The 15,621-nt window shown below is 36.7% G+C and overlaps 1 protein-coding gene across 1 annotated transcript in view; it reads left to right on the top strand.

The window, feature by feature from the left end:
• ALB1 (ALBINA 1) overlaps positions 1 to 14,291 on the top strand; it is a 36,014-nt gene extending 21,723 nt beyond the window's left edge. The window contains exons 6-15 of the mRNA XM_089136291.1: positions 3,036 to 3,128; positions 6,495 to 6,590; positions 7,030 to 7,164; positions 7,268 to 7,480; positions 7,784 to 7,939; positions 8,587 to 8,694; positions 12,352 to 12,486; positions 12,559 to 12,720; positions 12,814 to 12,934; positions 13,057 to 14,291. Coding sequence (XP_088992417.1) covers positions 3,036 to 3,128; positions 6,495 to 6,590; positions 7,030 to 7,164; positions 7,268 to 7,480; positions 7,784 to 7,939; positions 8,587 to 8,694; positions 12,352 to 12,486; positions 12,559 to 12,720; positions 12,814 to 12,934; positions 13,057 to 13,142 — 1,305 coding nt within the window. The 3' untranslated portion in view covers positions 13,143 to 14,291. The remainder of the gene's footprint in view (positions 1 to 3,035; positions 3,129 to 6,494; positions 6,591 to 7,029; positions 7,165 to 7,267; positions 7,481 to 7,783; positions 7,940 to 8,586; positions 8,695 to 12,351; positions 12,487 to 12,558; positions 12,721 to 12,813; positions 12,935 to 13,056) is intronic.
• The last annotated feature ends 1,330 nt before the right edge of the window (positions 14,292 to 15,621 follow it).

Genomic DNA, 15,621 nt, shown 5'->3' with positions numbered 1-15,621 from the left:
AATTTTACTGATCCATTTTGTCTCAACTGAAAGCTACATAAGTGAAACTGATTCTTAGACCGATTAATGGCCTTATTTCTGATATTGAAAGGTGGGCATTACAATATCCCCATTAGATCCAATATGATCATGTGTCTACAGATAATCCTCCTACAACTTTATATAATTATATACAAGATCCTCCACTTTCTAGTCTGTATAGAAAAAACACTGGGGTGCGTAATTAGTTAGTGCTGACCCCTTAAGATCCATTTTAGGCTCATTAGGAAGCTCAAGTGCATATATCAATTTCTGGAGAATGCAGTTAAACATATAATAAGTAATTACTTTGTTGAATCACACGGTTGTATACCATTTTCTATTCCCTGAATATCAGCCTTGGTTTACTCAAACTTTGTAGTTGATAATCCAAATAATTAGAATCAGTACTACATTGACAAGTGTCTTCTTATGTATAAGGTCATGGTGCCACATTTATTCCTTCAAAACAGAAACTGGTAGTACTATTTGTAGGAGTAAATATAATTAGATTCTTTATCAATGCATAGATATATGTGTACTCATATTTGTACCCTGCCTCCACTATGACCAGGCATACTAAATGGGATGACTGTAAGATAAGGACTTCATATACCCAAACACTGGTCATGACTTACAAGTTTAGTGTTAACGTATTGGCTCATTTTGCTCTTAACAATTGAATGATAATATCAATATATTGGACCAAAGAACATATACGTTTAGTGACAATAAGAATTGATAAGATGGACACAGATCACCTACTCCTGTACTGCAGATGTTATATTGTGAAAATAAGGCTGCAATCTGCATTGCCATAATCCAGTGGAGTCTGATCGATCGAAGCATATGGAATTGGATTGACACTTATCAATGAAAAGTTTGCAAGTGGATTGATTTTTGTACCCTTTGTGAAGTTTAGTGACCAATTGGCTCAGATATTCACTAAAGGATTAAGAAGAAAGTATTTTCATCCTTTTTGCCTAAATTGAGTATGTGTGACACACTGCCATGTAAACTCCAACTTGAAGTGGAGTATTAAATTTTTAACAATAAAGAATGAGGAAATGGGGAATTTTGTTCTCCCACTAAGTATAACTAGTAGGTTTGAGCAGAGAGGGATATATATGTAATCCTTTTTCATGATCTTTTATATAAATGAAAAGCTTGATTGCTCATATTGATCAATCAAGTATTGCAGCCTTTACTGGTTCTCTTAACGTTTGACCAGTCAAGTTTTCTAGAGGACAAGAACATGTAGAGCCAGTTTAATTACAAATGATAGATCATATTTTCTAAGAGCACTGATGTAACATTGAAATGACTGAGGGAAATAGTAGTACAAGGAAAATGTGACTAGGTATATCCCAGTAACCAATCCCAAAACTGTATAACCAATCCAAGTGTATTGTTTGATTTTTTCAAGCTTCCAATAGCTTGCTTCTTCATTTCTGTTGTCTTCTAGTTCCACATTGATTTTTGATGATTTGATGTGGCTTACAATTGATCCTTGATGATGTAACCAGATCCATATGTACTTTTAATTTGTTATTTGAGTCCTTGTTTGTCAAAAAATTCCCAGTAATAGGAGTGTCACGTTGGCATCCTATTCCAAGTCAGCTTTGTTCTGAAGTTGTTCTGAAGTTAGCAGTTTCTTTAAATTCTGCAATTATTATTTGTTTAGGAGTCCTCACAACAGAATTCTTTCTTTAAGTAATTTCCTAGTTGAGTCACACTGTGAGTTTGACTTCTATTGCAAATAGAACTCCTTGTTTGTTGAGTCCTATCAGAAAATCCTTCATGTAAAGGCTATAAATAGAGCCATTCACTTGTTAACAAATCAGATTGGATAATAAATAAAACTTAATTGAAGGAAATATCTTGTGGAGTCGTGGTTTCCAAGGAAGGAAGCCTGCGGCAACTTTGGCTTTGGCATTCTTTCAGCAAATTCAGCATTCTAGTCCCCAAGAAGTTATCATCCCTAACAGCCTCCTAAGCTAGTAAGAAAATATCCCTAGCCTTTCCTCTCCTTCACCTTCCATTGCACCCTTCTATTTTATTTTCTTGAATTTTTTGGGCTTTTCTAGAACCCCAGATTTTAAGGTCAGATTTACGCGAATCTAGCCATTAGATCTGTCCCAAACTTTAGGAACCTCATTCCCCAACCTTGGTGACCTTAGGTCCCAGTTTGACCTCATTTTGACCTCTTGATTTCAAAATATAATTATTTTCTTGAATTTTCGTACTTCGCGGAACCCCAGTTTTTCATCTCAATGAATTTATCCCATTTCTCCTATGGATGAGTTATGTATCCTTGAGATCCTTAGGACATATTTGACCACAAAACATTAACCTAACAGTCCTAACCTTTCTGCCTAAGAAATCATCCCTTTACAACCTATATCACAAAGGAACCCCTAATCCCTAACTACCCTAATCAACCCCTACACCATAACCACAGGGTTTAAAGAAGCCTAATTTTACTGGTGATTCAATTGATCCTGAAGACTGGCCCTCAATTTGGGGGTTACGTCACTTGATGCGAGTTAAAATGTTGATGACTTTTTCTTGTAAAATGAAGTTTTTGAAAGTGTAAGATCGAATTGTTTACTTCATTTTAGAATTTAAGCTTTGAATTAGGTTCATATATTAGTTGAACTAGACTTTATTGTAGATCCACAGCTACATGCAAATGTAACTATATTGAAAGTTATATCACAGATTGAAAGTGTAAGTTCGAATTGTTTACTTCATTTTAGAATTGATCCAGAAGACTGGCCCTAATTTTACTTCATGTGAAAATTATATCACAAATTGAAAGTGTAAGTTCGAATTGTTTACTTCATTTTAGAATTTAAGCTTTGAATTAGGTGAATATATTAGTTGAACTAGACTTTATTGTAGATCCACAGCTACATGCAAATGTAACTATATTCAAAAGAGTAATATTGGCTTTGAGCAATTCACAGTCATTTGGGTATTTCGTTAATTCATTTTCACATCTTCTGGTGATGCAGATCATTTTGGCAAGGGAGTATTTGAAGGACGTCAGTATCAGCAGAGATCAATTGAAATATCTAGTCATGGAAGCACTACGAGGTGGTTGCCAGGTTGAATTTTTGGAACTCTTTAATCTTTTTCCTATGCACCCTGCGGAAGTTGCTGAATATTCCCTATTGTCTATAGATACGTAATTTAGTACTGTATTTTAGTGATTAAAACAGTAGCCAGAATAGATCTTATTACAGATAATGATTTCCAGGTCTGGAAATATATCAACAAAATCAGATGGTGTATAGAACTGAAACGGACATCTTAGTGATAACTTCAGGCGAACAGTATAATGATATGGCAGAATTTTAAATTCTCCATAGGAGCAGATCTACAGGGCAGAATTGAAGTTGGCTGAAGTGAAGCTTACTAGATAGAGATGAGAAAGATACCCTGAAATTCTGATATCAATCGTATTAGCGGATTTGATTAGTAAATGACTACATAAATAAATTACTAAATTAGATTTTCTAATGGATGGTAAAAGTGAGGGACCAATACAAACAACCAAATGGCAACCAGGCTTCAGACTATAAGGTGGATCAATTCAATTGAGCACCGACCTATTGATGCAGAATTGAAGACATATTCAAGAAAGAAGAAGCCTATTGGGTTAGGCCCATCAAAGGCCTAAACCTACTGGGTGAAAGTTAGCCCACATATTTTGATCTCCATGATTTAGACCTAAGTCCAAGTCTAGTTTTTGAAAAGTCAATAAAAGAGACTGTGCTTTGAAAATAAAAGAACTCATTGTCAAGGGAGTTTTCCTTTGTCAAGAGTTAGATAGTAGTTGAGTTATTAATAGGTAGGTGATATTAGCTAATGGTTGGATGTCTTCAGAAAACTATATAAATAGACTTATGTAAGAGGGTGAGGACACAACTCAATACTCAACTTTGAAATCAAATTGATTGTTAGCTATTTTTTCTTTGAAGAATCCTTATGTTTGATCAAGGAAGATTGGTGTTAGATCCAATCGATCCACCTTGCGGTGTGAAGCCCGGGTGTACTTTGTTGTTCTTATTTTTTCTCTCAATTCTCTTATATTGTTCCTTCCATGTCTTCTTCATATTTCTGCCCCTGTTTTGAAGTTCTATTCAGTCCATGTTGTTAAGCTAATATCCTTGTACTACCCATGGTAGAAGATCTCGCTCTCTTGAGAGATCTCGCCACCTTGAAAAAGAGAGATCTCGATCATCTCGGTGAGAACTCGATCGAGATATACAATTTTTTGGCGTCAACTCGGTGGCCCATCTCGGTGGGTTTTAGGGTCTCAATTGGGTTGACTTGGTATTTAGCTTATTTAAGGCCTTTTGAACACGTTGGTGGCCTTGGATTTGTTAGAAACAACCCTATGTATGATTTCTAAGTCTACCCATAGTGTGAAACCGAAATGTAGTAGGATTAGGGAATGCAATGTTATACAACATGTAATATGGAGCCTTTAAGGCATATAAATGAAAAGCAAGTATATCAAATGCATCAACTAACTTAAATGTTATCAAAATTCCATCCATATGAGTATCACAACCTCAATTTTCAAGAATAAAATAATTATACAACCATTAGAAGTTTTATATAAGTTATTAAATCATAAATTCATAAGAAAAATAGAGAATGATTGATCTTCCTTGTTGTAGATGTGCTAAGAGTAGTTGCAAGGGAAAATTCAGCCAAAATCCACAAAAAAGTTAAAAATTGAGAGTTCCAGCGAGATCCAGGGCAAGATATGGCGAGATCTCGAGCAAGATATCCCAACTCTCTGTTCTCGCCCTCCATCTCGTCTCGCCAAGGTGAAAAAACGAGATATGGCGAGATCTCGCGAGGTCTCCCACCATGGTTTTCAGCCTACTTTCATATCTGAATTCTGTTTATCTTAAGTCTATTAAATCTGAAATTGTTTCTTGTGAAAGATCCTATTTGGCTACTGTGTCGATCAATCAAATACAATACGACATTACCTATCTTGATCAAACACAAGGATATCCATATTTACAAGCTCACAAATAGCAGTGTCGGATTTCATGAGTGATATGATGAATTCTCTCAGATAAGCTTCTTTATATAGCCGATCTACAAATATAAATCAAATCATCAACCGACATCTAGCTAAGACCCACCAACAAAAGTACTCATAGGTAACGTTGATTCAATTACTGCCCAACTCTTGACAAAAGAAAGTTCCTTTGGTAATAGAGTTTCTTATATTCATGCTACAGTCCCTTTTTCTGACATTGAAACGTTTCTTCAAATTTACTTTCATATTAGACTACACTTGAGCACAGGTCTAGCCCATGAAGAACCTAATATGAGGACTGATTCTAACCCACTTGAATAGTCCTGGCCCATAAAAGCCATGGACTGATCTGGGTCATATTCTTAGGTCTTGGCTTGACTCCTTGGTCTTCTTTCAAGAATATGTCTTCAGCCCTACATCAGCATGTGTTGAATCATAACTTGTAAACATCTAAATAATTTCTGGAAGGTGGCTTTTATAATCACCTGCTTCATTTGTTCTGTAAAAACTCAATCTCTTTTTATTTCTTATAGTTGTGCTATCAACCATTATATTTAGTGTGCCAATAATGTCTCCACTAAAAATCTTGAACTTAGTCCGATACTCCCATCTATACTGGAAGAACAAGATTCATACAGCAGTTGAAGTCATGGACCAACAGAGAACAGAAAAAACAAGATAAAATATTGACGAGCACTTGTTGGATGTGTTGGTTTTTCGTGTGCATGGAAAAATTGCAACCACTGAGTAAGATGTAGCAAATTGGTGCTAAAAGTAAGTTGAAGGCTGAAAAACTGACTTCGGGTTTTAAGTGACGAGAAACTATACAAATGCTCATGAGTCGCATGTAGATGATTCCTTTAGTAAGGTGGATGGTGGAGCTGGACTTTTATAAGGCTTTGGCTCCATCTGGATGGAAAATGTCTTAAAAATCATCTAAATTTTACACAGTACCAAGGTAAAATTTGTTAGATGGGTTATCAATAATTTTTTGACTACCTCTGAAACTAACTAAACATAGCTACTATATGATATCTTCTGAGTATTAAAATGGTAGTAGTTTTCTCACAAACTGATATTTGGTAATGTTATTCTCTATATATACTATTTATCTTTTCTTATTAAAATATTTAATTTTTAAAGTACTTTGCATCTAGCAGAACTAACCCTCATGAGTTGATTCAGGATTTTTTTTCTTCTTTTCACACAAAGATGTTTTCGATTTGTGTGACCTTCAAAGAAATTTAAATTGGAGAGAAGAATTCTTTTTTCATTCTATACTTAAATAACGATTTAATTTAGGAAAACAGTTTGTGCTGAATCTTTCTGGTTATAGGATCTGGTAGTTTACAAGTTATAATATCTGACATCTTTTACAACTGTATTGAACCTTTATTGTGATTCACAGGGGCACAGAGCTGAACTTTATGCCACCCGTGTTGCGCAATGCTTAGCTGCTGTAGAGGGACGGGAAAAAGTCAATGTGGATGATCTCAAGAAAGCTGTTAAGTTTTATTTATTATTTTTTATTACTATTATTATTATTTTGGGGAATAGCAATATGCCTCTGTTGTTTGATGAATTATTGTATTGAACAAACCTATTACCTAATGTCCTATTCATGGGGGAAACTTTTGATGCATTTTGCAAGTTATATTTGAATCCCAGAAGATATTGTGGCTGTCCTAGTATAGTTTCCTACCTGAATGGAAGCATAGAAAACTTTGACTGAATGGAGGTAGCTATCCTTGTAGTTTCCTGCTGCTATTGGATTGAAGTGAAGTAGTTCTTTTAGAATTACTTTTCCTTATTATTTTGTTTCTTCTTAGTCTTCTACTTTTCATTCTTTTGCTAACGAGTGCAGATATTAATTTCTTTTGGTGGGGGAAAGAGTTAAACCTGCTTAAACCACCATTTTTATTCTGATGCCCTGTTTGTTGCAGGTTGAGTTGGTAATTCTTCCTCGCTCAATTATAAATGAGAAACCACAGGAACAGCAAAACCAGCCACCTCCACCCCCACCACCCTCTCCACAAAGTCAAGATTCGGCAGAGGATCAGAATGAGGAAGATCAAGAGGTATTGTAATTGCTGAAATCTAGATCTCCTGGGGTAATTGGTAGAATTATTTTGAGTCTTCCCTTGCTTCTTGCTTGTCATAGAAGGCTATCTTTGTGATTAGGAGGATGATGATCAGGACGATGATCAAGAGAATGAACAAGAAGAGGAACAAATACCTGAGGAATTCATCTTTGATGCTGAAGGCGGTTTGGTGGATGAAAAGCTTTTATTCTTTGCACAGCAAGCTCAGAGGCGGCAAGGAAAAGCTGGACGGGCCAAGAATGTTATTTTTTCAGAGGATAGGGGCCGATATATCAAGCCTATGCTTCCGAAGGTTTTCTATTTTTTTCGCCTTTATATGCCTACTGGAATCAGTTATGCTGAACAGCTGTATTTTATGTCCTCTCTTGACATAGTCCATTGTTGATTTTTGTTCAGCACAATGGCTGAAGTCCTAGATGAGATTGCTGTTTGACCTAAGATTAAACTTATTTAGACATCTAACTGCATGAAAAATTCTATCATCTGAAGGTGGTGGAGATGTTAAATTGTGATATTTGTTTATTTGATCATCTCTATTTCTTGTAGCACAACTGATTTTCCTACCTCCCCCCCCCTTCCAAAACCAAATAAATAGGGCCCAGTAAAGAGATTAGCTGTTGATGCAACCCTTCGGGCAGCTGCACCATACCAGAAGTTGCGTAGAGAGAAGGACATTCAGAAGAATAGAAAAGTATATGTGGAGAAAACTGACATGAGAGCCAAAAGAATGGCACGGAAAGCAGGAGCCTTGGTAATTATTCTCAATAATTTCAGTTATTAGCCTTTTATTTAGAAGCTGGCATATCTAGAATAAAAGCACTCATTAAAGTTTGATAATTTACGGGAGGAGTGTTATAATCCTTTGAGGGGTGGGCATTGGTGCAATGGTTGGTAGACTACAGTTGTAGCCCCAAGTCAAGGTACTGAAACAGTCTCCCAGCAAAAATTGTTAGGGTAAGACTTCATAGGAAAATTGCCCCCCCCCCCCCGGTTTCTAGGGACTTTGCTTGTCGGAAAGCCTGTGGTACGGTTTGCCCTTTTTGTTATAATTCTATGGTTTATAAATTCATATCAAGGCATAAACACTTGTGATGAGCGGCAGTTTCACCCTCAGGTTCATATCAATGCTTAAACACTTGTTTTAAGCACCAGTTTCCCACTGACTGAGATTGGAGTATTATCCTTGGATGAGAAAACAGTCAAAGGCAGCCCAAAGTGCTATAACTGTACCTAAATAGTAAGAAGTGTTTATACTCTAGGTCCCATGGTTCATATGTAAACATAGGATAAAATATCATTTAATATTTCATGCACCAGTAGTGTTTCTACCTTTTGTCTGTTTCTGTGCGACTCTACATAGTGTGACCAGTTGTTCTCTGAATACGTGGCTCATGACAGGTAATATTTGTAGTTGATGCTAGTGGGAGCATGGCATTGAACCGAATGCAAAATGCAAAAGGTGCAGCACTTAAGTTACTTGCAGAGAGTTATACAAGCAGAGACCAGGTGAGATTATCTTTACTTACCAGACTTGCTTGAGCTTATCCTTCTTTTAGAGTATTTTGTGTAGCAAAATAGAAAATTCTTGCATTAAGTATGCTCATCCAAGTAAAAGGAACATTATAACTGATATATTTGGGAGTAGGAGCAGGGTAGGTGGTGATGGTGGTGGCAGGGTCCAGGTGAAGCTGCAAAAGGGGGGGGGGTTGGGTGGGTGGTTATCTTTTTAATTTGGAATAAGGAAGAAGATGAGTGAAGGAATTGTTCTTCACCCACCTCCATGAGTTTGCCGATGGGGGCAACGGGGGTTTAAATGAGAAATATTAACCATAGTTGTCAAGGTGTCGCCTAGGCAAGCTTAAGCGTCCTGCCCTGTTTTAGGTCAAGGGGACCTAGTGTTGCCTTGTCGCCTTGACAACTATTATTAACAGGGATGTCATCACTTAGGGCGTGTTTGGTAACGGTCTTTTCTAAGAATGACGTTCTTTGTGAGAATCGTTTTCTAGCTTTTTTTATCAAAGAACGGTGGTCTGAGCACAATTTTGACTGTTTGGTAAAATCTGCATTGAGAACACTTGAGATGATGCAGATTTTTTTTTGAAAAAAAAGTAAAAATTATATGAAGGCGGGAAGGAGTTAGAAGTTGCATGTGAATGAAGTTTGGGCTGAATGTCCCTCTTTGAAGTAATTTTGACGTCCTTTTTGTTTTTGAGAATGACGAAACAAGTCAATGTTGTTTTGCAAAAAGCTTTCTGAGACAATAAACTAGACTGGTTCTTTTCCTAAAAACGAAAAAACAACCCGTTATACCAAATGTTTTCTGGCGTTCTTCGGCATTCTAAGAACGGAAGAACGCCAAAAACTGTTCCTTGGCCCGTTACCAAACGTGCCCTTAATAGCTTTTTAGCAGAATGGGTACTTCGTCACATTTTATGCATAAGAGGGGAGAGTTGTTCCCTTTTCCAATTAAGAGGTCACGGCTGTTATATGCAAGGTGCAAGGGGGCACTTGACATGTACCCAACAGAAAATATACAAGTGAAGGTATCCTCGTTAACCCTATGGTCAGACATGCCAAAGGGAAGGGTACCCTGACCAGCAAGGACAAGAACAAATCAATGAGGACCACAAGTTTAGTTTCTTTAGTAGAAGTGGGAATTTGTATATTATTGAAAACAAGCACAAGAGAAGGATATCCCCGTTAACCCTATGGCCAAACAGGCCAAAGGGAAGGATACCTTGGTCCTTGACCAGCAAGGACAAGAACAAATCAATGAGGACCACAAGGTCAGTTTCTATAGTAGAAGTAGGAAATTGTACATTATTGCAAATAATCACAACAAGCACATGAATATTTGAAGGGCTAGGGATATCTTTGTGCCTAACCGGAGCTGGGGAAGGGAGAGTCGGTCAGCTCAAAGCCCGATGGTTGGAACAATGGCATGTGCCACAGGCTATGGATGAGACCTTGGCCCCCATTCCTTAGATCGTGGGGGGAAAGGATGATTAGTCAGTCTCCGCTCGACTAACAAAGGAGATCGTTTATGGACCTTAATAATTAATTTAATTAAATAAAATCAACAAACACTTGAAATAATTGTTGAGGAGAGGACTGAAACCAAAATGAGTGATGATGATGCTACAACACTGGTAGGTTCCAATATTTCTTTTCCAATCCATTCAAGTATTATGATAAATTGTATAGATATTTTGGACTATAACAGGATAACCCTTTTCAATCTCAATGATAGAAGTAGAATTTGAATGAAAACCCTTCCCTACAACTCAATCAACAAACAAGTGCATAACCTAATGTACGAGGCTTTTGTCATTGTGGGGTCTGGGGAAGGTCATACTATACACAGCGTAGAGCTCAATCAACATTTATAAAATTAATGAAAGGAAATTATAAATATTGTATGACCCAAATTCTTGTACCCAACTTTGAGAATTTTTCTGCACCGACATATTTTGGTGGGCCACCAGAATGACCCATTGTTTGAGATCTATGATGGAAGCAGAGACGGGCCCAAGCATAAAGCACATCACTGATCTTCCTTTCCGATGGGAGGTGCATGCCATGACCCCCGCAGTACAGTACGACCTAACCCAACCCAATGAGTCGACACATTTACCCAATTGGAACTATATAAATATGTACCTTAACACCCATATAGTCATTGCGAGGTGTGGGGATTTTTCCCTTGGTGTTTTTTGTGAGAGTTTTTGTAATGTTGTTTTGGCGATTGGTTGAGAGATCTATATTACAATCTTCTTCACGCATAGTGAAAGTTCTTTTCTTCGCACGTGAATGTAGCACATTGGTGGTGTGTGAGCCATGTTAAATCTCTATGTTGCTTTCGATTTGTTTCTCTTTCTGTTCGTGCTTTCATGGTGGTCATTTAGACAAAATTTCCTATGTATCCCCATATGTAATTGCATGGGTCTTTCCTTTGTCCACCATATCTGATTAGGGGAGGGGGTCAGAAAGAGGAATTAGTTCATCATTGAAATAATACCTGGATTTTAGGGTTGTGTACAAACTAGTGTGCCAGTGGAAGATCAATGACTAGAATGGACCTCTTTACTCTTTATGTCTTAGCTTGATAAATGGGAAGAGGCTGGGTGATGGAGAGTCAAAGGCTAGAAAGAAGAAAAACATGGAACCAGGACCATGTGGACCGGCAATGGACCAGGCCAACACAAGCCAGCCTATTCAGTCTAGATGGTCTTTTAGAAGGGCTAAAGAAAGCACAACACATTGTTCATGTGATTTTGTGTCACAACCCATTATTTGGCATAGTAGGAATATTCATAGAGGATTTGTGGGCCCAAGATCAGATTACATGAAGATTATTATTCTTGTGAGTTCAAAAGTTTAGTTTAATTTTTATTTTAGTTATTTATGCATTTGGCTGAATTATAGAGCCTAGTAGTTTCTGATTTTAATTATCTTCTATTTTCCATAAGATTCTGTTGCACTAGAACTAGGGAGTTTCTGTTTTCAATTTAAAAAGTTTCTAGTTCTTGTAAATTCTTAGGCAAGCTATAAGTAGGCCCTTTCATTGCAATAGAAAGCAGAATTAGAGAAATCAAATCTGCCAGCCATGTTGCCATTGCTTATGGAGAAATCCATGTTAAACAGCTGAGATAGCTGTGAGTGAGAGCCTCAATGTTGGTTTATCTGATTTGAGGTCGACATCTGCATTGCTGGGATTGAGAAAGTGGCTTTCTGTTCCAAATGCCTTTGCTCTATTGAAATTGTATCACGATCCTCTCCCTTGAGTTTTTAAGTCTCAGCATTGACTTGTTTGCCAGCACAAGATGAATGGAGTTCTTTATATTCTAATTTCATAGTTTAATAAATGGGATTAGGCTGGGGATCAAGAGTGGATTTTCTGTTCCAAACACCTTTTCTCTATTAAAATTATGTTAGGATCCTCTCCCATGGTTAGAAAAGTCCACTGAAGGAATAGAGGAGGAAGGAGGCCTGCTGTAGGACTGGTTTTGTTATAGTTCGTGTAGTCAAGGAACTAGCATGTCAACTAGTTGCCTGATCCATTGTTCTTTTTTTGACTTGCATCCATTGTGTGTGTTTGTTTGTTTTTATTATTTTTTTATATTTTTTTATCCATCTAATTTAGGTTTTGATGAATGTACTCAGGTTTCTATTATTCCTTTCCGTGGAGATTCTGCAGAGGTTCTACTGCCTCCTTCAAGGTCCATTGCAATGGCAAGAAAACGTCTTGAGAGACTTCCATGTGGTGGAGGTTCCCCACTGGCTCATGGTCTCAGCATGGTACTGTTAAAATAAGGGTATGTTATATTATTTTATCCTCAACATATTCTGATGCATCTCACTTGTTCCCAGGCTGTTAGAGTTGGGCTAAATGCAGAGAAGAGTGGTGATGTTGGGCGTATAATGATTGTTGCAATAACTGATGGCAGAGCCAACATATCACTAAAGAGATCTACTGATCCTGAGGCTGCTGCTGCTTCTGATGCTCCCCGACCGTCTACTCAAGAGTTGAAGGTAACATCTTAAAAAGGCAATGTGAAACGTTCATCTTCCTTTTCTTGAATCAAAGTGACCGACTGACTCTGATTTGTTCCATATCTACCGAAGGATGAAATTCTTGAAGTAGCAGGAAAAATATATAAAGCAGGGATGTCTCTTCTTGTCATCGACACTGAAAACAAGTTTGTCTCAACGGGGTTTGCAAAGGAGATTGCCAGGGTTTCTCAAGGTCTGTTAATCAATGCCCTCTCTGCAACACCCCCCCTCTCCCCACCCTTGACTTTCCTTTCCTTTCTGGTTTCTAAAATACTGTTGAGGAGATGCATTGATCAAAACAATTTCATTTGGCAGGCAAATATTATTACTTACCAAATGCTTCAGATGCGATTATCTCGGCTACAACAAAGGCAGCCTTATCAGACTTAAAGAGCTCTTAATTTTTGAGATAGGCAAGTCATCTTAGCATATTCTTGAAGAATTACATATTTATTGTCATGAGCTTAGAGTGCATGAACAATATGAGAAAATTTTCATGGCCTTCTCTTTACAGATTACCCCACATTCTCTATTTTACCTGTTCACCCTTCCCATGTCTATGTGCTAACAGTCACTGTTTTGAGTTAGCTCTTTTGATCACTGGTACCTAAATCAAGCACTAGATCAGACACTGTTGGATTTCTGAAGCCTCAAGCATGTAGGTTAACACTAGAGGATATTCAAGATCAATTCTCCACCCTTACCTGGTCTTGTGTTGGGGCCAACTTAATGATCTTGTAAGCCAAACCCATGTCGCCTGGTTGTAGCTTGGTTTCTTCAATTTTTTTTATTGTAATTTACTCTTTCCTGAGCAAGGTTTGAAGTGTCCTATGATACGATATGATATTGGTCACCGTGCATCTATATTGGATGCAAATGGGAGGATACACGTCGATACATTTCTTCTGATTTTTTGTTTTTTGCAGGGCATATTTTGAATTGTATTAAATGTATGGGTTAATATAATACAATATTTGATACAAGACAACACGTCTCTTCAAATCACCTGATAGATTCAATATTCGATATTGACACTTTAATGGAATGGTCCAGGCATATGACAAATGGCAAACACAATGATTTTACTAAAGCAGATTTTAATTTTCTTTTTAGTTATAAGATTATTAAAATGCTTCTCTTGAATCTTTGTGCTTTGCATGTCCCATAAGAAAAGTCCAAGGTCAAATAAAAAGATTACATTAGATATTGCCCTAGATAAAGTTGAGTTACAGAGCAACTCATAAAATTGGAAGATCAAGATTCATGCAGCTAACCTAATCAATCCTTACAAGTCGTAGTTGGATTGGGTTGATGACTAGACAATTCCATCAAAGGAAGATAGAAACCCAACAAAAAGGTCATCATGTTATGATGTTTACCTAAGCAAGTGAATCAATTGGATATTTTATTATTCAGTCAGTGTCTCCTCCTGTTTTATGAATAAATCAAGAGAATCCTTTTCTAGTATTGTTTAATTCTTTAATATCCTGCAAGGGTTGTGGGATTAAAAAATTTGGTTCAATCAACATCTTCCACCCACTATGTTAGAAAAATACATCCCATGATGTGCCCCTTTGAAACAAAATTGAAGTTCTTTTTTCCTTTTCTGTGTTGAGTTACAAAATTGAAGTTAATTTGCACCATTTCATTGAGGTTACTTCATAATCAAAACAAAAAGGCGAACCTGGTGTGAGTTAAAAGTTCGAACCTTCGTGAAATCAAAAGTGAAGCTCTACTGTATATTAAATTACATATAAAAGTTACTTTGAGAATGTAGTCGAGATATTCATAAGCTAGGCTGGATGAGTCTTAGATTCGAAACAAATAGTTATCATGAGTTGCCCTAGGTACGAAATAATTAACCTTGTTGAATCATGATGTTCGGTCTATTAAATTAAGCTTTTAATTATTAAATTTGAACTAATATCCTCTCATACCGAAAAATAAAAATCTATCGCGATCATTCTTGCATCATAATTTGGTTGAAAAACAAATGATCTAACTCAAGACTTGATGGAGTCAATTTAATTCAATTTCAAGTTTGAAATAATATCGTCTCCTTCCATCACAATCATCGTTCACACCAACATTTTATTTGCAAAGGACTCCACTTTATTGCAATGGACTTCTTTAAGTCAATTTAACCCATCTTATTTATAGATTAAATCTTACAAGGCTCTTTTTTGGATAAACATACAAGGCTTTGTTTGATGAAGGGGAATCAAACTTGCATTGAAGAGGGTGTCGGGTTATGAAGAACCCAACAGTTGGTATCGAGCGAGGTTTTTCTGAAGTATGCTCTGTGGTTGCAGCATAGTCTGAGCTTCCACATCAGAAAAGGAAAATTCCTTGGGGGGTTTGTTTGTTTCTTCTCTCTTGGATATTTCTTTATTTATAGTGGAGTTTTCTCTCTTGCCCATATATTATTGTGTCTTTCTTTTCTCTTAGTTGTTATTATTGTGTTCTTCTTTTCTCTTATTTGCTGATTGTTCTATTCGGTGGGTTCTTCATAACCCGACAAAGGGAACTCTAAAAGTCATTACCTCACAAGAAGTGGTTTATTTATTTCAAAACATGTCAAATATGGTTAAATTTATTTATTTATTTTGTAATAAAATTTCTTTTTAAATAAAGTAAATTTGAATCTTAAAAGTATAAATGACAAACATGGTAGAAGTTTTAAATATGTTACGCAATCATGATTTCGAAGTTTTCTTTCTATTAGTGCCAATTGGTAATGAAGCAGTCCTAAAGAAATCTACCCTGTTATCATTCATTCCAAAAAGAAATGTTGTTTTTTAACAGATTATAAACCAATTAGTCTATGTAATGTCTCTCACATAATGGTGGCTAAGCTCTTGGCCTCCAGAATTAAACTTT

This window comes from Hakea prostrata, chromosome 10 (genome assembly GCF_041222555.1).
Source record: "Hakea prostrata isolate BN-2017 chromosome 10, UWA_Hpros_2, whole genome shotgun sequence".
NCBI lineage: Eukaryota > Viridiplantae > Streptophyta > Magnoliopsida > Proteales > Proteaceae > Hakea > Hakea prostrata.
This window is presented reverse-complemented; position numbering and strand designations above follow the sequence as displayed.